The sequence below is a fragment of the Amphiprion ocellaris genome, chromosome 8 (assembly GCF_022539595.1).
Source record: "Amphiprion ocellaris isolate individual 3 ecotype Okinawa chromosome 8, ASM2253959v1, whole genome shotgun sequence".
Taxonomy (NCBI): domain Eukaryota; kingdom Metazoa; phylum Chordata; class Actinopteri; family Pomacentridae; genus Amphiprion; species Amphiprion ocellaris.
Window position 1 is genome coordinate 33,941,026 of NC_072773.1, and position 24,196 is coordinate 33,965,221.

Below are 24,196 nucleotides of genomic sequence, written 5' to 3' on the forward strand. Positions count from 1 at the left end.
GTGGTAACGGACCCCCAACTAAGTACTGAGTGCATAAATTAATAGCAAATTAGCAAATCTATTTTTGATTGATAATAGGGAATCTAATATTTTGAGAAGCTGGATTTCTGATTTTAACCCTCCTGTTGTCTTCGTTTATGGGCACCAAAAAATATTGTTTCGTTGTCTGAAAAAAATCCAAAAATTCAGCAAAAAAAATCCCCAAATTTCTGAAAATTTGCAAAACCTTCAGGGGGGAAAATTCCAATAATTCCTTGAAAGTTTACCTTAAAAGTTTTATTTTTAAAAAAATTTGGCAAGAAAATTCTTGTAAATATTTTCAAAAAATTAGTAAAAATCTTCCAAAAAAAAATCCTAAAAATATTTGAAGTGATTACATATATATATCAGTAAAACTTCTAATATTTTCTTAAGAACATTCACAAAAAAATTTACCAAAATCCAGTAAAAGTAAAAGATTTTGGTTGATTTTTTTTTTTGTGAATGTTCTTAAGAAACGTTTTTAACATTTCTTTTTTCCACCAAAAATTTTTCAAAGATTCCCCAGAAATGTTGAAAATGTGTACATCAGAAGTTTCACTGTGAAAATACATTTTTTTCCACATTTTCAAACTTTAAACCGGCTCAATTTTGACCCGCAGGACGACATGAGGGTTAAGTAACTAAAGGCCATAATCATCACAATTAAAACAAACGAATCTGGGATACATTTAAATTTTCCCAGTTTTTAATAACTGAGGGAAAATATTTTTTAAAAAGTAAATTAAATATCTAAGAATGGATCAGTAAACTCTAGCTGGTGTCAGAAAACATCCTCACACCGATGAAGTGACTTTAAACATTAAAAACGGCCTCGTATATTTTGGAGCATTTTCTAAAAACCAAATAGAAAGTCTTTTTAGCACCAAACTCCCAGCTAAAGTCTCATCAGGGCTGTATAATCAGCTGCTGTAGTAAATGTGTTAACAGGGCTGCCTTCGCCCCCTCAGCAGTGAGGGTTGTTGTACCTGACAGTGGCATGTCGCAGCTGTTATTACACCTGCTGTTAGACAGTAAACAGAGCCTCACCTCAGTGCACCTGTGCTGCCATCGCTCTGCCATGATGCCTCCTATTCGGCCATCTTTGATCCTGAAGGGGAACACGGCAGAACAAAAGCAACACAAACACCATCTTTCACACGGTTAACTGCATATGTACACTTCAAATACCATAAACAGGCCGCTCCGTTATCAGAGCGAGCTTCACCGACTGAACAATCTCCACAATTAGGGCCTTGTATTCGTAATGAGGCCTGATGCCACGCTTGCATTAGAGCACAAGAGGCTATTAGAGCTCAGCGCAGGTGGAAGATGAGACCACCGAGTCATTTGCAGGCAGAGCAGGCAGCAAGGAGACGCCAGACAGTATGATGACGCATAATGAAGCAGGAGGAGGAAGACTGGACACAAATGGTTTTCATTAGGATCAAACAGTCTCTGCTTCCTACATTTCCCACATCATCAGTGAAACAAATGACCGTAGAGTGAATACTAATGAATGCAGCAGCTGAAAAGGGTCATTAATGCCTCTGGAAGATATCTTAAACATTTCTCTAAAGCATCGAATATTCATGACTAAACAAGGAAAATGAGATATTTACATGCAGATCTAGCACTGAAAAACTCTAGTTTGATGTGTTTTGACTTAAATGACCTACTAACTAACTGTCAGATTGTGATCAAATGTTGTTAAATCCTGATAGAATAAAATACTGACCAGTAGATGGTTTTAACTAGGGGTTGACCAAGTGTTATTGGATCCAATATTCAGCATTTTTACAACTATCTGGGTGCTTAGGTTTTTTTTTGCTCTTGTGGGCTCAATTTTCGCTGCAATATAAAGTCCTGCACCTCTTTGAAGACAGAAGAACCGTGACTAGAAGTAGAGAGAACTTAAAAATGTCTCCTGTTCTGTATGACACAGCTATAGTGCATAAATCATAACACAGCTTCAAAAATGTGATATTTTAATCAAGTTTTTTGATTTAGTTTGTCTTGTTTAAATTCTAATATCAAGATTTCCATTTTATCTGCAAAGCTACAGTCAATCAGATTCAACTATTGGTTATCATTCTCCTTGCTTACTAATAATCAGTATTGGCCCCGAATTAAAATTTCAATTGACTCCTACTTTCAAAGTTTAGATTAAGTCAACTACCTACAGTATTTTAAATGTCTGTGCTACGTTGTAAACAAACCTAGTCTTCACAGATTAAATCATCTAATACCTTTTTCCTAAGATTAAAGATATAAAACAGAAGTGTAACTTAACACTTAAGTTTGCCTTTAATTGAAAACTTCAAAACAGCAGGAGAAAGTTTCCTGAAATGTTTTCAGTAATGACTGAGCTATATAGAACCAGAGAAGTACCTCAGAGAAGCTAGCAGAGAGAATCCTCAGAAACCAGATCACCTCCCAGAACCACGCTGACACAAACTCGTGAAAACTTTCTCAACCTGCTAGAGCATTAATTCCCACTGTGGTCCAACGTTAACAACAGCAAACCTGAATTGTATTTCAGTAGTTATAGTGTATATCATGGTAGTCTTGAGTTTCCAGTGACTTCTATAGTGATTTTTTTTTTTATAATGGAATCATTGAAACGTGTTTTTGTCACAGAAGGGATTGTTGTTGCTCAAAGCAGTCCTTATGACTGTTTACCTTTGACCATGCAGGGAATAAACAGCCCTCACTGCCTGTACTATCACTAGAGATTTGACTAAATTGTAACAGGTCTTAATATGTCCAACACAGATTTTAAGTTTTTTTTGTTTATCAGATTTTGAAATCTTGCCCTTTTTTAAAAAAGTAATTAGCACATCTTATGAACAGATTTTTTTTTTTTAGAAAGTAATCATTTTTCAAAAATAAGCTTTCAGAAACCTTGCAAGCAAGCAGACATACACTCATTCGCTAAATTATTATCTCAAAGTATTTTCAAAATATCTGCAGCAAATGACACTGGTCAGGAGCAATTTAAGATGTGGGCTGCACGTTTGTTTGTTTTTTACTTTAAATTGATTTAGGAACCTAATAATTATCCAGTTAGATTGCTAGTTGTTCTCACTGTGCAAACAAATTGCACAAGAATCACAAAAACAAAAAAAAAATCCACAACCCTTTACAAAGAAAGAAAACGTGATTACAAAATTGGCACAGCAGCACCATCAACAGGCAGAAAAGTGAAACTACACCCAGTAACCAGCCAGCATAAAATACTACAAAGTACACAACACTACAGTAGTTTCAAAATTCACTAAATCTGAGCTGCAATTTTTTTAAAGTACTAAAAGTAAAGAAACTTCTTGAAAACTACAGCCTGAGGTGGAGCCCAGTTAAAATACAACACTTGATCTACATTAAGAGACCACAGATGATTAAACACTCCAAACTTTTATTTTACAACGCAACACTAATACTTTAATAGACAGAGTGTGAATTCCTGCTGGTACGTTCAGTTGTTAAGTTAAAGTCCCTTTAAAAATCAGTCAGCTTGAACATTTCAGCCACTATACAGTGAAAATAAACAGAATAACAAGAACACGTCCTGACAAACCGACATCCTACTGCACCACATTGAAAATCGACATGAGTTTTTACTTTCTTAGAGCGTTTGGAGGTAGAAGAATAAAGCATTTACTGACAAAAATGCAGGATTTGAGTGACACATTTCACCGCCCCAACTGCTGGTGTGACACTGGTCCTAGCTGTGACATTCCCAAGTATTAAAAAAAATACTTTAGATTATAATTTAATATGATTTGCTCTAAATTTCAATGGTCCAAGGCGCCTTGCTAGTGAGGTGAAGAAGATCCTTTTCAGGATTAAGGCAGCTGTGCAGCGTTTCCACTGTGGTTTGCACCGGCTCACCCAACAATGTCTTCTTCTTCTGTGTAACTGACCGGATTCAGGTGCAACCTGGGCTTTCCGTGTCCGAGGTCCCTATACATGTGAATTAAAGTGTCGGCAGTTTAAATTAATGTAAAGTCAAGAATAAGTCACTGTCAAAGAGCGTATTATACCTAGTCAAATTCAATTTTATTTCAGACTTCCCTTTGATTCACAAAACATAGAAAATGCATTCGTAACCACTTCAAACGCAAACTTTCAATGGGAGCTTGTCAAACATTCACGTCAATCTCTGAGCTCACTTGCAAACTTCAGCACGCTTTCAGTGTTTTATCCCCCACACAGACTTCACCTGCACAAAGTCACATTTTCACACAGAGAGGGGTGGTAACAAGGAGAAAATAAAAGCACGCAACCAGACGCAGCACCCACATCAAATCAGACAGCAAGAGAAAGCTACAAAAAGAATACAAATACTCATAGCACTTGACATTTCACGTGATCTTAAAGAATTAAGGTTGATAGAAAACGATGAAAGAAAGCAGAGACCTTAGGGATCTCGAGACGCAATAAATGTCCTTGTGATGGCCACTGGGAACACACTCGTACTTGCTTCTTCCTCTCACACTCGCACAAAAGCCACAGGTTCTTCTCAACTCTCGCAGGCATTTGTCTCTTTAAAAAAAAACTCTGCACAAACAGTCCTTCTCACACGTGCTTTCTTTCATTTTGCTCTCCGTTCGCTCATTCTCACTCCGTCCAACATCAATCCCACTCATTGATCTCGAAAAGCGACAAAAAGCAGACAAGATTTCTATAATCCCAAAAAAAGGGGAGAGGAAAAAGACAACACCCACCGTCTAACACAGTATATGACGCAGAGTGAAGCTGTGTTCTTGGATGACAAAGCATTTACACATGGAAGGAGGGGAATTGATACTGAGATCTGTCGAACATTGCTGCCAATGAGGCGCTTCCTCCCGGGAAATTGGGAAAGAGTTGGTGAACTGCAGAAGAGATTTTCATGAAGGCTTTTCCGAAAAAAGTCAAACAAAAACAAACAAAAAGATACAATCAAACACATACATACATAGAATTATATAAAGCCCATTTTACAAAGGGCTATGGGGGGCTCTCAAGATACTCGTGCATGTTATAAATAATTTATCTCGCATGCACAGTCATCTTTGTGTAACATATTCTCAAAAACGAAACAAGGTAGTGTGGCGGTTCCCACTGACAAACACAACTTCTCACCCATTCAATGCATGACTATACAATCAGTCACACACAAGTATAAATTTCTCTTTAACAAAATAAAAGGCAGGTTTTTTTTGTTTTTTTTTTAATAATCACAAGATATAAGCCGCCCCTCCCACCCCCCACTTCCCGTAGGTATACTTACCAGATTAGCCCAATAGCAACAGAAAGGGTCAACTCAAAGCTAGCTACATTCCCCAACTAGAAGACTTAGATTCCATAGACGTGCCAAAACCGGAGCTGAAGCCACCACTGGGGGCAGTGTTAGTGCCTGCAGCCCAGCCGAGGCTAGCTGAGCTGGGGCTGCTGTAACTGGTGCTGGCAGAGCTATAGGTCTGGTCTCGGGTGGTGGTGGCTGTGCCTGCCGTTGTGGTCAAACCCTGCTGGTTAGCCAGCATGCCCATCATTCCCCAGCTGCTCTGCAGCGCTGCCTGGGCAGCAGCCACCATTGCCGGGTTAAGGCCGAGAGCCCCAAAGTTAACCCCTCCGCTACCGCTGCCTAGCCCACCGCGATTACTGCCATAGCCCTGACTGAACCCACCAGCCCCAAACCGCCCTCGATCCATCATTTGCCTACTATTATTGTGTTTGGGCTCAGCGTTGGAGATGTGCACACTGATGCCCTTGATGATCAAGTCCTCTCCACACAGCGCCTGGGCGACCTGGGAAAGAAGTGAGAAGGACTCACAACCAGTCTTTTCTGGTAACTTCTTAATATTCATAGATATTGCTATGTGACATATCTACATTCACACATTCAATTTCTATGCTTTTAATTTGTAATATTTATACACTGAAAAATATTTGTACATTTTGCAGTGAAAAACTGTCAAACAATGACAGTAAAAATCTGTCAACTCTAAAACAGTTTGATGCCGTTTATATAACACTGAATCACCGTAAATAGTAACATGGAAATTTCTGCATTTATTGCATGTAAAAAGTACAGTTTGTCACCGGTCAAACTGTTGTACTTTTGTGTTAATAACAGACATATGCTTTAATTTTTGAGACCGCTTTAACCACAATTTTTACTAAAAGTATACATATTTAATGTTAAATATACTGTTGTGCTGATAATGGAAAAATGCCGTAATATCTATAATAAGTTACACAAACTTTATTTTATGTGGTATTTTAATGTAAATTTCCAAAGGTTTAAACTTTTGTTTTTTACAGTAAAATATAGAAGCACTTTTTTTTTATCACTGCAATCAACAATATCAATACATTTCTTAACTGTAAATGTGGAAAATGTTTTACTGTAATTTACTGGTAGTATTCTGGCGACCACAGCTGCCAGAATTTTACCGCAAAAACAACAGTTCTTTTTTACAGTGTAGCCCAGATTTTTCTCAATTCACATAGTAACTCGGTCTGTCTGTCTGGCTCATTACTATATTGTCAACTAACCTAATATTATACTATATACTCTTATTTTAACTCACCTGGTCATCAGCAAATGTGACGAAGGCAAACGCCCGGAAAGGTTTGGGGATGAAGACATCAGTGACTTCGCCATACTGCATGAAGTACTGCCTCAGATCGTCAGTTGTCATGTCCTCTGTACAGCGGCCAACAAAGATTTTACGGCTCCGCATGGGTTCATCAGGACACGCCTGAGAGGACAAAGGGACACAGCCATAATTTAAATCGCCTATATTAATATTCCTATTTTTATTCCGAGTCCTGCTACTGACGAATTCAGCGACAGTTTCCTAAAATCTAATCATTTGAATCCTACATTAAAGTTCAATTCTTATTTTGTGATTATCAGAGTTTAACAAGGGTAAAGACTGAAAAAAAGCCAGTCCTTCAAAATACCTAGGGATTACTAGCATGCACCAAATTCTTATCAACTGATCCTTGACCTACAGGGAATCTGTGTTAAGTTTTAAAAGCCCAACATGCCTTTGAGTTGGGAAGTTTGCAGTCACACCATCGTCCATCAATCATGTGTCTCTGAGCGATGACTTTGGTTTGTGTCTCGTAGTCAGTGAACCGGACGAAGCCAAAACCTTTCGAGTTGCCAGTTTTTACATCTCTCTTAACCTGGAGAAAACACAGGGCAGGTGAGCGATCTTCATTACCAATTCACACCGTTTTTCAAAATGCAAATATTCTTACTTCACTCAAAGCCTATCAAAATAGTGCTGATCAAAATATTTAAAAGGAACAAGAGACATCAATACCTGCACCATGATGACCTCCCCGAAGGTGCTGAAATAATCTTTCAGATCTTGTTCTGTTGTTTTCCATGGTAACCCCAAGACAATGAGATCTGATGTTTTCTGAAAGCCCCTTTTAATTTTCACAGCTGAGGCAGCGTCTATTTCCTCCATCTTCCTTTTGTTATCTGTGGAGAATAAATAGAGCCTGACATCAGTAAAACATCTGACTACATAAAAATACAAAAATCCTTGAAATGATGGAAAAAGTCAAACATGGCCCCTCTGGGATGTTAGTACAGCACATTCAATAAATAGAATAGTGAGGATCCTCATGGGTAGTAACATGCTGCCATAATCTGTGATAACTTTCCATAACAGTTTGAAGCTTTGCTGCAGGAACTTGCCTACATTTTTGTCAAAATATGATTAAAAAAATAAACGCAGCATTGGCATTTCTCTTCCAACTAATGAGTCAGATCACTCTATTATCCACTCATTTACATACCACCAACGCATGTCTAACTTTGAGTCTTGTCTCTCACAATTTGTGTTTAATTCTTCTTATTCTTTCTACACCTGGTTCTGCTGGAATTTCTTCCTGTTAAAGGTCATCTTTGGATATGTTGGGTTTCTCTCTATAATTTCCATTTGTAAAGCCTACACCTTTACTATGTGCAGTGCCTTGAGATGACTCATGGTGTGCATTGGCACTATGTGAATAAAACTGAATTCAATTGAACAGTCTAACACAATAAGCCCTGCATTTATGGTTTGTTTGGAGGTTGCAGTTTGTGCTGCTGTTAAACTGTGTTGCAGTATACTGAATGTTGTTTCAAATATACTGACAGCATATATATTAGCAAGGTTAGACTAACTATACCCTACTCAAAAATTATAACCGCACCTGAGTATTGTAACTGCTACACTCCAATAACTCAACTGTGCATTAAATCTGGCTCCCACCACATCAAATGTTTGTAGTGTATTTATATGTTTTTGTAGTCTACTAGCACCATTTGTTGTTTTTTCTTGAGGCTTATCTTGGTTTCTCTACAATTTGCACCTTGTTTTTCTTACACGTAATATGTCACAATCAGCTTTATTGGCAAAGTATGTACACAACATACAAGGAATTTGGTTTCGGCTGTTGGTGTCACCCTAGGAATATGGAAAGAGAATAACCAAAATAAAGAAACTATAGAAAGAAGAACATGGGAAAAATAGTAGTAATAAAAATCATAAATATAAGACAATATATACAAATATTTACAATCTAGAAAGGAATATGTGAACACAGTAGTGCAAAAATGACAATTGCCACATGATGACAGTGCAAAAAGCGGATAATGCTGTTCATAGTGCAAAAAAGTGGTATACATATCCAGTGGAATATTGTCTATTGTACAGATGTGGAGGAATGGCTCAGCTATCTATCTATCTATCTATCTATCTATCTATCTATCACCTTCATGGTAGTGGGAGGTACTGCGTGGCTTCGATAAGGATAAACTTTATTGATCCCACAGTGGGGAAAGTTCACTGTTACAGCAGCTCCAAAGAAAAAGTATAAAGGCAGTGCAGGAATAGATAAGAAAAAGAAACAGTGCAAAAATTGCAGTAAAAAAACATTATATACAGATGATTTTTTCTTCTTATAAATATATAGAAGATTATATACAATTATTATGTATTACATCTCATTAGTTGCACCTTAAAATGCAAAAAATAGGGACTTAATGTTTATGGACAGAGTTGCACACCTGCAAGTGATTCACACCAACTCATACTTCACCTTTGGGGTAATTAACGACATAGACCAGGTTCCCCCAGTCGTTCTCGGGTGCATGCAGGACTCCCTCCACCAGCCGGACTCCCCTCATGCACTGGGACTCCGGGTTTCTGTACCGCAGCCCGCAAGCCCCCGGAAACTGGGCTGCCACCGACGACAGCAAAACGGTGCCGTCGTCCTCCGAGGGGATCTCCATGGGCTCTTCGTTCTCATCCTCAGCCACCCGAATGTACAGCTCCGACATGGTGTCCAGGATGGCTGAGCGCTGGTCCGACTGGAATCAGCTGATGGAGCTCAAGTTATTAGTAAGCACCACAACGCTACACGCGAGTTTGCGGTGTCGATCCTGGGCTGAAGTTCTGCGTAACCGGGTTAAAAAAGCAAACGTAACTCAGACAAACCGAGCGAAGCTGCCACAACTGTCTAACATTTAATAGCTGACGGCCATGAAAGCTGCATGTTTTCTGTAACGGTAAACAAGTTAGCCAGCTAGCTCGTGAGCTAACAAACTCAACACAAATGAATGGTCATCCAGTTCCGCGCCGTGTTTACTGTCAACAAACACACGAGTCGTCTTCTCGCTTGCGAGCATGTGGCCTGAAAATGTACGCAAACAACAACACAGGCAAGTTATGTTGTTCTAAGAAATTTAAACACCACAGTGAACATACCTCCGGCTGCTAACCTCCGTAACCTCAAGCTAGCTAACAAAATGGCTGCTCCTAGTGATGATGCTCACCTTGTAGATGACATCATCGGGTTGGGAGGGCGCACTGCCATTTTTTGTAGGGATGCCAAAAATTTTAATTAAAAATGTTTCTACTTTAAGTTTGACCTTCACATAATTAATTGCCTGTCAACTTTTATAAAGTTGCTTTAAACCTTATGTTACTAGTTGTTTCAGTCTAGTCCAGTTTCTTCACTTACAATGTGCAGAGATTTACACTCGTAAACTACCCTTTGAAGTTTAACCGTAACTGTTCACCTCAAAGCACAAAGGAAAGGTGCGGACTGAGAAATTGTTTTGGAGATTACAGTGTAAGTTTTTTTTGACTAAATAATATGTTTAACCTCTTAAGACCTGAGCTTTGGTTGGGATTGCATTTTAGATTTCTTCCAGTTGTTTGGGATAAGGAGTAACCAATGATTATAATAATTGGATAATATCTAATATCTTATTATTTAGTTTATTATATTGATATTATATTGAGATTAAATCTATACTGCTATTATTATTGTTGTTGTTATTATTATTAATACCATTGTTGTTGGTATTATTATTAAGATAAGATAAGATAAGATAAGATAAGATAAGATAAGATAAGATAAGATAAGATAAGATAATCCTTTATTGCTCCCCACACCAGAGGAAGTTCACATTGTTACAGCAAGCATATTTAGCTAATAATGATAATAATAATAAAGTAATAACATTCACAATATGTACAAGGATCAGAAATGAAATATGAATAAATACAGAACTGACACACTGTAAACAACACAATATGACCTGGCGTCCACGTGTCGACATCTTTTTTTTAAAGAGCATATTGTTATTAATAAATTAATAATAATAATAATAATAATAATAATAATAATAATAATAATAATTATTATTATTATTATAATAATAATTAGATATTATCCAGTTATTATATTTATTAGTTACTCTTTATAGCAAATAACTAGAAAAAATCTAAAATACAAGCCCAACCAAAGCTCAGGTCTTAGGAGGTTGATCAAAATTGAAATAGAAAACAATCTGAAAATTTTACTTTACATGTAATGCATGTAAAATATATTAAATTTTAACTTTCTTCAATAACTAATAGAAAATACTAAACTTTTTAATGATGTTGTAATAGTTTGAGATGTAGTAGTAGCTCTAAATAAAGAGCTGGAAAAAGATAATTCAGAATATATGGAAGGAAAAAAGATCAATTTTACTGATTCTTCACTGGGGAAATTCATTTCCATTTCAGCTGCTAGTTAAAACTGGAGGCAAAAACTACAAAACAAGAAAAAAAAAACAATAAAGACTACACTATGTAAACCTTTCACATGTACAGAATTAATACAGTGTTCAGAATTGCATTTAAAAAGTCTTAAAGAGCAACAGCGTTAGATTATAATATTGCACTTTAAAAGGTAAATAGAGTAACTGTAATGCATTATGTCATGGTCACATTTAAAGTCTGACTCATGAAGAAGGGAAGGACTTGCATTAACGCTTCTTCTTGCGCTGTGGTTTGCTGTAGGAGCTGCTTAAGGCCTCAACTGTCAGGTTGAAAGCTGTTGTCCATGACTGATGGCAGCTTGGCAAACATCCTCCTTTAATCCACCTCCTCAGTGGAGTCCAGGACAGAGCTGGTCCTGCTGATCAGGTTATTCAGTCTCTTCCTGTCCCTCTTAGTGCTTCCATATTCCCAGAAGACCACTGAAAGACTGCAGATGTACGGTGTCTATAAAAAGTCTTAACAGCGTCCTGCACAGTCCAGATGACCTCAGTCTGCTCGGCACATGGAGAAGACTTTGGCCCGTCTTGTTGGGAATAATCCAGTTTATCACTGAAGTGAACACCCATCTCAGTGTCTGGTGATTTCCCCGGAGTAATAATATGGCATGAGACTGTTTTAAAACTTTTTAAGATATAAAAGGAGGACCCAGAAAATGAAAGGGCTAATTCAAGGCGCAACAACAGCACAATCCTTTACAACTTTACATGTTGCTTTAAAGCCCGTTTTCACACATTTGAGACATTCTTTGTGACTTTTTTGTCACTTACCTCCTAAGACGCAAAGTAAACACACCTGTGTTTCACCCGTCACCTACAAATAGGACTTCCCTCTGATGTTTTCTGTCACTTCATCATGGATCAGATCAGATTAAACATCCTGCTCAGAACTAAGTGAGTACCACAGACAAGACTTGACTTCAGTTATTCACAGCTGTTTTAAAATATAAGCTCAATTCTGTGTTTTTTCTCCAGTGTTTTACAGTGTTTTATCACAACGACTGTGTTTTCCATTCAGAAACAAGAATGGATTGATGCTCCAACAGCAAAATTAACCGGTAAACATTCATTCTGTGATGATTTGCAGTTGTTGCTGCTGCTTTCATAATTCATACGAGAGGATATTTGCTTTTCAGAAGAGGATGTGACGTGTTTTTCTGAATACATGGAGCTGTGGATCCACAGTGCGAGAATCGAAGGGCTCGGAGTCTGGCTGTCTGGGGCTTTACAGATCCAAGGTAAACCTGTCTGATGCATAAATGTTAAATTTTCACATACATTTGAAAAAATAAATTCTTCTGTCATCTCGTTTTTTTTCCACAAGTCAACCTCGCGTCTCTGGATCACCTTAACCTCCAGCTGTCTGTCTGTGGATTCTCCCTGCACAAAAACCACAACAACAACTTCATTTTTACAGTCAGCTACACTGGATGTTTGGTCCAGCAACAGGTATGTTGAAGAAATATGTAATCCAAGTATACAAACTCTGACTTCTGGGCTTGATTGTGACAACTGTCTTGGCGTATATTAATTCTTTAGCACGGATTTAATATCCTCACACTGAACCTGGTGAAAAGGATGAATCGATTCGAAGGAAGACCTCACAGTTTGGTCATGAAGTGTCCAGTAGTTTCAATCCAGAGCGGAGAACAAATCCAGTGTGACCCCGAGTATATTCAGGTAACTGCTCACAGTTTTAATATGTAGCTTGGGTGTTTTTACATCAGTGTTATTTTTACCATTAATGCTGGATAAGATGTGTTTGTGTGTTCAGGTGATCAGACAAGTTCCCCGTGGAAACTGGGATAATGAGGTAGCTATTAAAACCAGCTCCTGAATTTCTGATTATACATGTGTACGGATGAGAGAGAAAGGCTTTGTTTTTGTGTGTCTAAATGTTTGGTTTTACTTCCAGCTGCCGTGGTCTCTGTCTCTGAGCGACCACCTCATAGTGGCGCTGGAAGATGCCAGTTTGATCCAGATGAACGTGGACGTGACTGCAGCAGACATCACAGTTCAGGGCAGGAGGAGAGAGATCTTAAGTCCAGTCAAAGTGAGAAACTCCACATAGCATCCTGCCACCTAGTGACCATTGGCAATATTACAACAGAAATGTACTAAATGGATGTATTTTGGAAACGTTTTTGCTTTGGTTAACAGATAATGGAACACGAGGGGGAATTTTTGGCCTTGAAGCTGGTCAGGGGTCAGTTTGCCTACAGCATGGAGGCAACATGTCCAAAAGGTGAGTAACAAGCAAAGAATCACCAGAGCTGGAGGTGATTTATCTTTGCAACATTTTGAACTGTGACTTTAATATGATTAACACAGAAATTAAGAGTTATTCACACACTTCAGTAAAGGAAAAGCACTGCAACAACATATTATACACAAAAATATAAATGCAGAATGTAATATTTTTTAAAAAATCCATTAATCGTTTTTAACATATGGAAATAAAGATTTGTTGTTCCAATATGTGACATCTCTACAACAGAATGGAAGTCATGGAACAGCTAAGTACGCTTTATATTGGGAATGATAATGAGCAGATGGACAGTGTGGTCATATGCAATTAAAAGTGGGTAACAAGACACTCAGAGTTAATGAGGTTGTCTGTGCTGCTTGTTGAATGTTGTCCCGCTCTTCCTGAAGGACTTGATGAAGTTGGTGGGAGGCAGGATCCCACTGTTGGACACGTTCATCCAGAATATTCCATCTGAAACCATTTGTTTGATGACAGACATTGGAGTTGTGCACATTCAAGTGTACTGTCTATAGCTCTAACTGACCCGCCAACATCCAGTTTATTAACAGTCCATTCCCATCTTTCTCTCATCATCTTGTGTCATTTGGATAAAGCCACATTTTTAAGGTGGGCTTTTATAGTCACTGGTCACACTATCTGATCATTTAATGCCACTAGTCAGGTACGGTTTAACTCAATACCTGAGAATTTGTCACCAGATGAACACCTTAAAAGACTTTTTTTGTGCACAATTGTCTGAATTTAACCCTTTTCGAACCAAAACAAGAGAAATGAGATTTTTTACTTTTTAACAAAGTCACAAAAGTAAATTTTTATGCTGAATTTATGTTTTTGTTCAGTCCTGCACTAATCTATCTATCTATCTATCTATCTATCTATCTGTCTGTCTGTCTGTCTGTCTGTCTGAGGCAGTTTAAACTACTTTATATAAAGTTCCTTACTTTCGTCCAGTGGTTCTCAGGTTCGGTCAGACTTCCTCTACAGGGTCACAAAATAAATTTGTTTGGATTATGAGTTGATTCATGTGAGGTGGAAAAATACTTCTGCCACCCGATTTGTCTCTGAAAATGGGCTTTTAAAAACAGAATTTAAATTTTTTTCTAGAAATAACTATTCAAAGGTAAATTGGTAAATTAAGCAAAATCTCAAATGACCCCAAAGTATGTCTTTTAGCTTTTCAGCTGAAAACACTTAGACAAAGATGGTTCATTGCTCCGTGACTGTGTAACTCCAGATTTTAGGTTGTTCTGAACAGGTTGTTTTACTCTGAAAACCAATAAGCCTCTACTGTTCCCGCCCCCTTCAGGAAGAACAAACTGTCTGCATCTGTGATTGACAGCCAGACCTGTCAATCACAGCTTTATCTGGACAACTATTGGTCAATTAAGTGTCACGTAGCACCTGGTTCCATTTCTTACTGGTTTGTAAAGGTGAGAGGCTGGTTAGATATAGGCAGGACTTGAGGAGTATGGGAAGTAAAGTTCTTCACATCTTCATAGTTTGTTGCTTTTTTAAACACCTCTAAGTTTCTAACAAACACACAACAAGATAGAACTTGATTTTCACCATGTGGGACTTTTAAATGAAATCATCTAAGAAGTTTGGAGGGACCCCAGGTAGATACTGCTGTTTTGTAAGAGGTCACAAGCCACTGATATAGTCTTTAATCATGAGTGTTCTTTATGTGTTTAACTGAGCACATAATCTGTAAAGTATCGATACTATATCTGCTGAGCAAGTGTAGTGGTTAAAAAGTGCAATATTTCTTTCTCAAATGTAGTGAAGTAGTTGCATAACATAGCATTAAACCTGAAAATAATCTAATCTTGGTAACTAATTTCATATCTGATGTACATTTCAGTGATTCCATCCACAGCAGAGACGACTGTGCTGCATATTTTCAAGCGCCGCATGGGTTTGACCAAACGAGGCAGGTCATACAATGAAGCTCTGACTGTCAGCGACGTGTCCATTAACCAGACAGAAAACTTCACCATGAAAGAGACGAGTCAATTTGTGACTCTGACTCTTCCCACAGCACAAATACTCCAATATAAGGTAAGAGCTGGAACAACAGGTACCAAAATCAGAGATAAATCCCAGATGGTGCGTGTTGTGTAGTGCAGGTTGGACAGTTTCTTATGTTTGTTAAGGTTTAAATTCTGCTTGTCTTTTCCCTTAAGGACTCATGACAGAGTGAAACATCTAAACCTGGTTTGTTTTACAGCCCTGCGCAGACAGCAAACAGCTCATGCAGCCGTTCTACAGGGCGGATGTTGTGCTCACCTTCAAAGAGACAAATCACAAAATGCACTGGAGCATGGAGAACACACTGCCATGTGTAGGTGAGTGTGCCGCTGATGAACACAGTAAAACTAAAGAGGTGATTAATTATTGGATGTTATTTTGACCACAGGGAGTTTACTGTAGTCACGCCGAGGACTTTTTTTTTGTTTGTTGCTCAGTCAATCACTTAATGTTTTAACCTTAACACCTTTTTTACTGTTTGAAGTGAGACTCAAGTAAATGAAAGCAACAAACAGCAAATGAAAGGCCATGAAAGATACTTTTGGAGCTTATATCTTACGGTCACACAAGTTTATTTTTCTAAATCTTGTCTTGTGCAGTTTATATTTTTATATAAACTGGCTGGCCAAAAAAAATAAATCTTCACATGGATTTAACTAAGCAAAAAGGTGAGAGCCTTCCATTGGATAGTTACTGCAGTGATGAAACAACTTATTTAACTCTAGCTGATGCAGTGAGGAGCTTCTCATTTCTTAAATGTTGGAAGACATATCCTGTGGTCATGGAAAGGATGTTAATCTGTCTCAGAAGGGTCAAATTATTGGCCTGCATCAAGCAAAGAAAACAACTAAGGAGATTTCTGAAACTACTACAATCAGGTTAAGAACCGTCCAACGCATTATTAAAACCTGGAAGGATTCTGGGGAACCATCATCTTAGAGGAACAAGTGTGGTCAGAACAAACTCTTAGATGATTGTAGGAAATCAGTGGAACTCACAGTTATGTTTAATAGTGAAAATCAGAGCATTTCCACCCACATAATGTGATGGGAACTTCAAGGATTGGGACTAAATAGCTGTAGCTCTAAGAAAACCACTGATCAGTGAGGCTAATCAGAAAAACGGCTTCAGTTTGCTACATATAATAAAAATTGGACTCTTGATGAGTCCAGATTTACCCTGTTCCAGAGTGATGGGGGCATCAGGGTAAGAAGAAGAGGCGGATGAAGTGATGACCTCATCATCGCTAGTGCCTACTGTACAGACCTGTGGGGGTTAGGGTTATGATCTGGGGTTGGTCAGGTTCAGCAACGTTATGTTCCCAAAGAATGAGGTCAGCTGACTACCTGAATATACTGAATGACCAGGTCTTTACTATCAGTGGAGTTTTTCTTCCCTGATGTCATGGACATGTTCCAAGATGATGATGCAAGGAGTCATGAAGCTCACATTGAGAATGAGTGGATCAGGGAGCATGAGATGGATTGTCCTCCACAGAGTCCAGATCTCAGCCCCACTGAGAGTCTTTGGGATGTTCTGGAGAAGACTTTGTGCAGCGGTCTGACTCTCCCATCATCAATATAAGATCTTGGTGAAAAATTAATGCAACTCTGGACAGAAATGAATGCTGTGAGATTGCAGAAGTTTATTAAAACGATGACAACATGAATGACTGCCGTACTCAAAGCTCAACTTTTTTTTTTTTTTTGGCTGTGCAGTGTATTAACAGATTCCTGATCAACTTAACTTTCCTTTGCTATATTTATATTTAACTGTGTCATTCTTAAGTTTTTAAATCTGTTCCAGAAATGGTGCAAATCTTCATTGGATGTTAGGAACCTGAAATAGTCTACCTGCATTTACAGTCCTGATAATCAGAATAATATAAATATGTTAGAATTTGGGTGATAAAAATCCCTTCTAGATGTCAAATTAATGTATTTTAACATAGCAACTCGCTCTCCACTGAGAAATGGAGATGAAAAAATGAGAGAATGAGAAAAAAAGGCTATTTTGGAGGTGGAAATATAATTAGTTTCATGTTTAAAAGCACAAAAATGTTCCTAATGTGAGTTTGAACACTTGAACTTTAAAGTCACGTCACGCTTGCGTAAGTTGTGTATTGAACCCACGGTTGGTTTAAAAACTAGCCGTGACGCCGCAAATCATGTTCGTAGGTTCATGTCTCAACCTCAGATTAAAGGTGAACACATAAACCTTCTTCCATCAGCAGATGAATATGAAAACAGCCTTCTGGTGTCAAACGCTGCACATGCATCATTCTGCCAACAGCGAGGGTCAAACATCTGCGAGACATAACAATAAGCGAAACACATTTTTTTGGAGTGGAGAAGAACTTAAACCTGCAAGCGGTGGAATAATACAAGGAGGTGTTTTTTATGGCAGGATGCTGAGCTTGATTCTCTCAGTGTTAGTCTTAAAACATTGCTCTATCAGCTACAAATTTAAGTTATTATTATTACAAATGCAGCCCATTAATCTCATCTTTGCTAAATTTATGCAATCACACCTCCGCAGCTCGGCCTGATGACACGTCGTCACACATCACATCTTCTCCTGGTCCAAACATCTCAGATCTGTCCAGGCTCAACCTCAGACATGAGAATGTAACTACAGGAGCTCCGTTCTTGGACTCGTCCGCCGTCCCCAAAGAGAAACCAAATCGCAGAGATTCATTTAAAGAGAACACTGCAGGGTTTTCCACAACTAATTCTCCTCACATACAGACAGATGGCAGCAGTTTTAATTTTAACACTGATGACATTCCAGAGAGTTAGAGTGGAAATGGATCCTCCAGGTTTGATAATGACACCGTCGCCTCCATGAATGCGACTGAAATAAGCTTTTTTGATTTTCTACATCCAGCCACAAATACCTCAGCAGAGCCAGATTTACTTGAAACAAAAGCCAACAGCAGAAACATCCACAATGTCTTTCACTACACTGGTTCCAACTGAACAAAAAGACCAACAGTTCAACACAAGCGTCGGGAATAAAGAACAGCAAAAGCAGAGAAAGCAGAAGTAGACTTAGAAGAATAAGCAACCTGATAATACAGGGTGTCCCAAAAGATTTCACATCATTTTAAAAGCAATTGTCTTGAAAACTACTAAGTCTAGCTCAATGAAATTGAACAGTTTAGGTGTTGAACATCATAAGTTTATTATTTTTGGTGAAGTTTTTCCAAATTTTGCATTGAAGATACGCTGCACAGTCTTGGGTGACTGTGTGTGAGCATATTCCAAGACGCAAAATTACTTCTGTTTGGGAGTGAACGGCATGGCTCAACCTGAAAACAGAACAAAAATAAAACATTAAATATAAAATCTTGATCTGTTTCTATACGTTCTGTCAAAATGTGAGGTTATTTCAACAAGAATTGCCAAAATGATTGGCCTGCGAAATGATGTCAAATTTTTTGGGACACTCTGTATTTGTAGTATTGTCGCAACTCTCTCATCCAGTACGGTTGCTGCAAGCAACACTTTTCAGTGTATTTTAGTACTACTTGCATGTTTTTTTCAGGTGTCAACTTCACTTTAGATTAACTTCAACATAAAAAATATAGTTCATATCATAATAGTGAAGAACTTATGTTGAAAAAGAACATTTCCACCATTAAAAGCATCATCTGACTTTAAAAAAATGCAATTTTCCCCTTTATTGGTTTGTTTATTTCATTTTTTTCTAAACCTTACTAGACTTGACTTACAGTTTTAGTGTAGTGCCAGACTTTTTCTTTGGCTTGACAAAGAGGAACAATATTGGCAATACCAGTAGAAAACACGCACCTGAGCAAAATGGTTAAAACTAGCAAACCTGCTGTACGATTTACCATAGAAGTTGTAGTTTTAATACATTCAAGACTGTATAGTGATTAACAAATATTTTTAGCTTGGCGCAGTATTATGTTTGAGGATTGAAATGGGAGAAAAAAATAACGGTGCGATCAGACAACATAAAAACACAAAACTGCAACATAATGTGAAGGAAGCAAATCTGCTACAACTCTCCTCTATAAATAAGAACATTAATAGTAAAATATCATCCTTCCTATTAACTAGACAACTACATTTGTATAACAAAATGTTCATAACCAACATCTTTGATTTGATTAAATAAATTAAATGGCAGGAAAATGCGTATAAATATAGAGAAAGGAACACAATTGTCCATTTTTACTTCATTTCAAGAATTAGGTTTTCAGTTTACGCCGATCTTGACTTGTGGTCCAACATGTTCATGGGACAAAGTGGGATTAAAAGAGTGCTACTAGATGTAAGGGAGGAGAAAACATTCAAGCATTAAACACCAGTGGAAATAAATCTATCTGTAGTACAGTACATTGTTATTGTAGTGACAATAATGCATCTTGTTCTAAAAACATGTTTGTTTTTTTTGTTTTTTTTTTGCAGAAAGTAGTTTGTTTGGTTCCCAGAATGTTCTTCTTTAAACATTTGTTGAATGTTACATTGAAAACATTCCTCCTTTGTTATCACGTAACATTGTGATAATGTTTTATGGACTATATTACACTGTGGAACACTGTGAAAACGCTTTATAGATGAAAGGTTGGGAAGCAGAGTGGTGTAACCGACTTTCTGTAGTTTTTGTGTTTTCAAGAATGGTCTAACATTGGAAACATCACTCTAACGCTATATTTGGGTTGTGGATTTAGACCACTTTGAAACTAAAATCTAGACCATAAAATGTTACAGAAATGATATAAAACTCAGTTATACCACTCAACAACTTCCCCAAAACATCCGCAAAATATTGCAGGGAAAATGTTCCACCTTTGTTAGTAGGTCACATTACAGAAATGTTTTAGACTTTAAATCATCCGAGGCCTCTATAATTTCTGGAAAACATTTTTTGAATGCTGCTTTGAGAATGTCCTTCTCACGTGTGTCTTGTATTATTAAGTTTCAGTTCATTTTTAACATTAAAGGAACATGATCTGAGGGTTAAATATCCTTAAAACATTCTTCAAACATTAGATTCTAATGTTTTCTTTAAAATATTATTAGAACTTGTAAGTAATGTTAGCCAATGCTTGCTGGGAAGGCCTTCTGATCCTTTTATTGTAGTTTCCATCGGTGCCACATGCTTAGCGTCTGTTTGCAGTTGTGAAAAGGTGACGCGTTGGTCAGCGAAGGTTGATTATACAAGCAGAAATACAGACAGACCTCTGCCAGCTATTGCCTCAGGGTAGATATTATCCAGACACAGGGAAGGCAGGCGTTAAATAAACATGTCTCTATCCGAGCGGCACAACAGGCTGATGAAGTGAAGACCCTGCAGTAGTTTCAGCTGATGCCACCCTTCAGAGAAGCTGCCCTGTGCTGCTGAAATTCACAATGAACACTTCATTTTTTGATAACTCAGACTATCTGCTTGTCAGTGATGATCTGTAGACTTGAGATGAGATTTATGCTTTACAAACGTCTTTTTATCTTCTTCGTTAAAAGAAATAAAGTGTCTGAACAAGCATTGTTTAAGCTGCACAGTTGCTGCTCTATGTATTTTTGCTGCAGTACACTGAACCACCAGGAGAGGGCACTATTGAATATGTTTTCAGAAACCTCTCTTGATGAGCTGCAGGCTGCCTCCAGATGATCTTTTCCAAATTAACCAGTTTTGTATGTTTTTGGTGTGAACTTACATTCAGTCACAGCGCTTGGTTCATGAACTGTGTGCTCATCATGGAATAACTCTGGAAAATCCAACATGTAGTCGAGAGGTTGAGTTTAATTGACCGCGTTTACCAGTGAAGTCAATTAGTTGCTTTAAATTTTACAAACTTAAGTATAATCTGTGCATAATCTCAGGCGTGGATCAGAATCTGTTGACTGAATTGGCTGAAGATGTTTCACTTTTGTTTCTTTTCACCTTTGTTATTGTGACCTCCTGGCATGCACCAAAGCCTCTGTAAATGATAACAGTGCAGTGCTACGCAGTTACATGCATCATATACAATGGGCTGTGGGGCAGAAAATCTAAACTTCCTTGTGCCTTTGGTTCCCATCTGCTCAGTGAACTTATGAGCAGGAAATGGAATAAGTGGTGCAAAAAGCACGCCAACATCCCCGTTCTTTCATGTGGCCTGTCGACCATTACCCCTATCTGTGTCGACTGTTAACTGTCTTTACAAAGTTAAAAAATCCCTTTCATGTTGCACTGTTTCTTTTTTGTTTTAATTTCAGTCCGAGCATATGGTTTGCACATCTGGGAGATGCTAAGCATGGTGGCACCCAACCCCCACACACACCAGCTTCTGTGAAGTGATCCATATATGGTCTTCATTGTTATTGCTCATAATCACTCATCATTATTATAAACAAGTTCTGTCTTGATTGGCCGCTTTGAGTCTGCTGCGTAAAGATGCTTAATAATGTGAACTTTCAGGATTTCAAACAAAACACGTGACCTTCGGAGAAAGCGAAACTTTTTCCTCATTTAATTCCGATGTGTGGAACATCAGAGGGACGTCTTGCTGCATCGTACTCTGCCACTGAAACACCACCTGTGATTAATCCCAGTGTCCTCATGTGATCAGTTGTGCGTGGGTGTGCGCAATTTTTCAAACAAGAAGCATGCTGAGGAGTAACTTCTTGCCTCTTCTGATCAGATCAGTCTGAGCATTTCTGCACAAACCACAGTCGGCTGCAAAAATGTAATATTTCTAGTTAATGTTCAGACCTTTGAGAGTTGTCCAACAGGAAGTCTGGGTGATAAACTGCGTCACGTGAGCACAAACAAGCAATCAGATCAGGAAATCTGATAAGCGTATCTCACCCCATCTCACTTCAGTGTAACCACATTCAGTCCTACTATAATAGAAAGGAAGAGTTATTAACTAAGTGGCAATTTAACGGCACCAAAATGAAGTGGAAATGACTATTATATACAACTTTGGGCCATTAAAGGCCACTTCAGCAACCTCTGCTCGGCTGCTAGCAGCTCTCAGCAGCCGAGGCTTCATGCCACTGGAGAGACATGGAGAAGGAAGGGGGGAGGAAGGCTATGTGTGGCTTTGAGTGGTTTGCTGGGCCTCTTCATCTCGCTCGGCGGGTAATTACAGAATCATGGGTCAACCACGCATGTAACCACGGTTACGTTGCACAGTAGCAGATGTGCTCATGACATTATACAGCGCCAGAGCAAAAAGGTAAATAAAAACAGATGCAGCTGGTTGCTACGGACCTTTGCCAAACTTGAGTATACCCCTAATTGTTCCCATGTGGGCCTGCTGAGCCGGAGTAGTAAAAGGGGCGGGTATGCCCGGTTTAAGAAATGCCCGTGTTTCTCAACAGGAGAGAATTTATGAATGGGACAGCGAGCCTGCGATGGTGGTTGTGGTGGTGTGTGTTTATATTGTGTTAATGTGTGGCGACGTAGAACTTTCTCATTCTTGCATGTTTCTTCGGAGGATACAGAGCATCGCTTCGCTCCTGCAGGCCTTCTCTGAGCATCCCCGCTGATTCAAGCACCTACTGATGCTTTTTTTTGTTTGTTTTACCTGAACCACGCCTGGACGTGAGTGCGTGACACTGCACAATGTCAGGGAGGTCCTAGCTGGACGTGAGCCAGACCCGCTGCAGGCCAGATGAAGGAAGAAGCTCAATTTCAGTGATATCCTGTCTTTGCTTGCCATCTGATTCCTGCACACAAACTGCCGAGGTCTCGGCCGGTACAGGTGTATTTCTTACAGTAAAGACACGTAGTTTACAGGAAAAGCGTGTGGGTTTGAAGCTTGGGCTTGAAATTCCAGATTTAGGGCCTCTGTTTTGATAATTTGATAAACAGTTTGATGTTTCCTGCATCTTTCTGTGCTGCTTCCGTCGAGCTGGAATGCGATCTATCCTCTTTTCACCACAGATGCACACCCACACACACTTCCACGTCTTATACTGTGAAACTGGCTGCCAACAGTGTGCGCCTCCTCTCCCTCTCTCATTAACCGCAACTGTCAGATCCTCCAGATGAGGAGCAATTAAACCAGATAATAAACACTCGCCATCAATTCCTGTTTGTTGATGTTGTTGTTGTTGTTGTTGTTGATGTCGAGCTGGGGGCTCCTCTCCTGCCACCTTAGTGCTAACTAGTACTTGAGTAACACGCCAGAGCAGCAAGGGAAGAGTCCTTCATACCACCGAAAAAGGCCTCTACCTGCTGCATGTATAGCAACACCGGGCTGCTAGTTAAAAAAAAAAAAAAAAAAAAGACACAGCAAATGTTAACAATTAGATCCTAATCAGACACAGCTCACAGAGGCTGCTCTTTTATCCCCAGGCTTCACAGAAAAGGCAAACAAAGCGCTGCAAACTGTCAAGATAAAATACTACTTGGGATTGGTCGTGTCTTAGGGCTTCTTAAAGGGCAGTAATCTTGGCGCGTGTTGCTTCCTGAGACGACGTGCTGTAAAGACTCCTGTGTTTGCTCTCGTATCGCAGTGATAAGGCCGCTCTTCATCACGCCTGGCTCCTGACGAGCCTCGTCTCCCCTGACAATGAGAAGATGGGGGGACGGAGAGGACGGCCGAGGATGTTTTTTTTTTTTTTTGTTGGTTTGGTTTTAACACTGTAGATGATTGCCACAGAAAAAAGTCAGAAAATTCAAGTCAACCTGATGTTTTTCTGTTATTTTGAGGAACATCCTCAGCTGCAGAGTTCCTCTTTTATGTTGCATGATAAGCATCATCGCTGACAGTTTGTTTGAACCTGAATTGTTCTAATGAGATGAACTCTTGATGA

General features: G+C 38.7%; 2 protein-coding genes across 4 annotated transcripts; one reads left to right on the forward strand and one right to left on the reverse strand.

The window, feature by feature from the left end:
• Positions 1-3,413: 3,413 nt before the first annotated feature.
• tardbpa (TAR DNA binding protein a) lies at positions 3,414-9,828 on the reverse strand. Of its 3 annotated transcripts, XR_002746526.3 has the most exons (7): positions 9,112-9,828; positions 7,341-7,504; positions 7,060-7,200; positions 6,597-6,767; positions 5,726-5,810; positions 4,746-4,895; positions 3,414-3,981 (listed from the first exon to the last, which is right to left on the reverse strand). XR_002746526.3 is itself a non-coding variant. In XM_023277300.3 (6 exons), exons 1-6 carry the CDS (start codon positions 9,350-9,352, stop codon positions 4,801-4,803), a joined length of 897 nt encoding a protein of 298 aa, XP_023133068.1. In that variant the 5' UTR covers positions 9,353-9,828; the 3' UTR covers positions 3,414-4,800. The 3 variants fall into 3 exon arrangements, 2 of the variants coding, with proteins under 2 accessions (XP_023133068.1, XP_023133066.1); XM_023277300.3 differs by having other exon boundaries at positions 3,414-4,895; XM_023277298.3 differs by having other exon boundaries at positions 3,414-5,810.
• Positions 9,829-10,885: 1,057 nt separating this feature from the next.
• c8h1orf127 (chromosome 8 C1orf127 homolog) lies at positions 10,886-20,925 on the forward strand. Its single transcript, XM_035951459.2, has 11 exons — positions 10,886-12,016; positions 12,098-12,180; positions 12,259-12,360; positions 12,447-12,571; positions 12,662-12,802; positions 12,897-12,935; positions 13,038-13,175; positions 13,283-13,367; positions 15,253-15,449; positions 15,619-15,736; positions 17,958-20,925. Exons 1-11 carry the CDS (start codon positions 11,979-11,981, stop codon positions 18,215-18,217), a joined length of 1,326 nt encoding a protein of 441 aa, XP_035807352.2. The 5' UTR covers positions 10,886-11,978; the 3' UTR covers positions 18,218-20,925.
• The last annotated feature ends 3,271 nt before the right edge of the window (positions 20,926-24,196 follow it).

What these genes read in the sequence shown, in the direction of transcription:
- tardbpa (XM_023277298.3), bottom strand. Translation starts at nt 9,352, where the DNA reads ATGTCGGAGCTGTACATTCGGGTGGCTGAGGATGAGAACGAAGAGCCC. An exon ending in GGGAGGTCATCATGGTGCAG is followed by an intron (nt 7,201 to 7,340) that starts GTATTGATGTCT and finishes TGTTTTCTCCAG; the next exon opens with GTTAAGAGAGATGTAAAAAC. An exon ending in GCAAACTTCCCAACTCAAAG is followed by an intron (nt 6,768 to 7,059) that starts GCATGTTGGGCT and finishes TTGTCCTCTCAG; the next exon opens with GCGTGTCCTGATGAACCCAT.
- c8h1orf127 (XM_035951459.2), top strand. Translation starts at nt 11,979, where the DNA reads ATGGATCAGATCAGATTAAACATCCTGCTCAGAACTAA. An exon ending in GATGTTTGGTCCAGCAACAG is followed by an intron (nt 12,572 to 12,661) that starts GTATGTTGAAGA and finishes TTAATTCTTTAG; the next exon opens with CACGGATTTAATATCCTCAC. An exon ending in AGATCTTAAGTCCAGTCAAA is followed by an intron (nt 13,176 to 13,282) that starts GTGAGAAACTCC and finishes TTTGGTTAACAG; the next exon opens with ATAATGGAACACGAGGGGGA.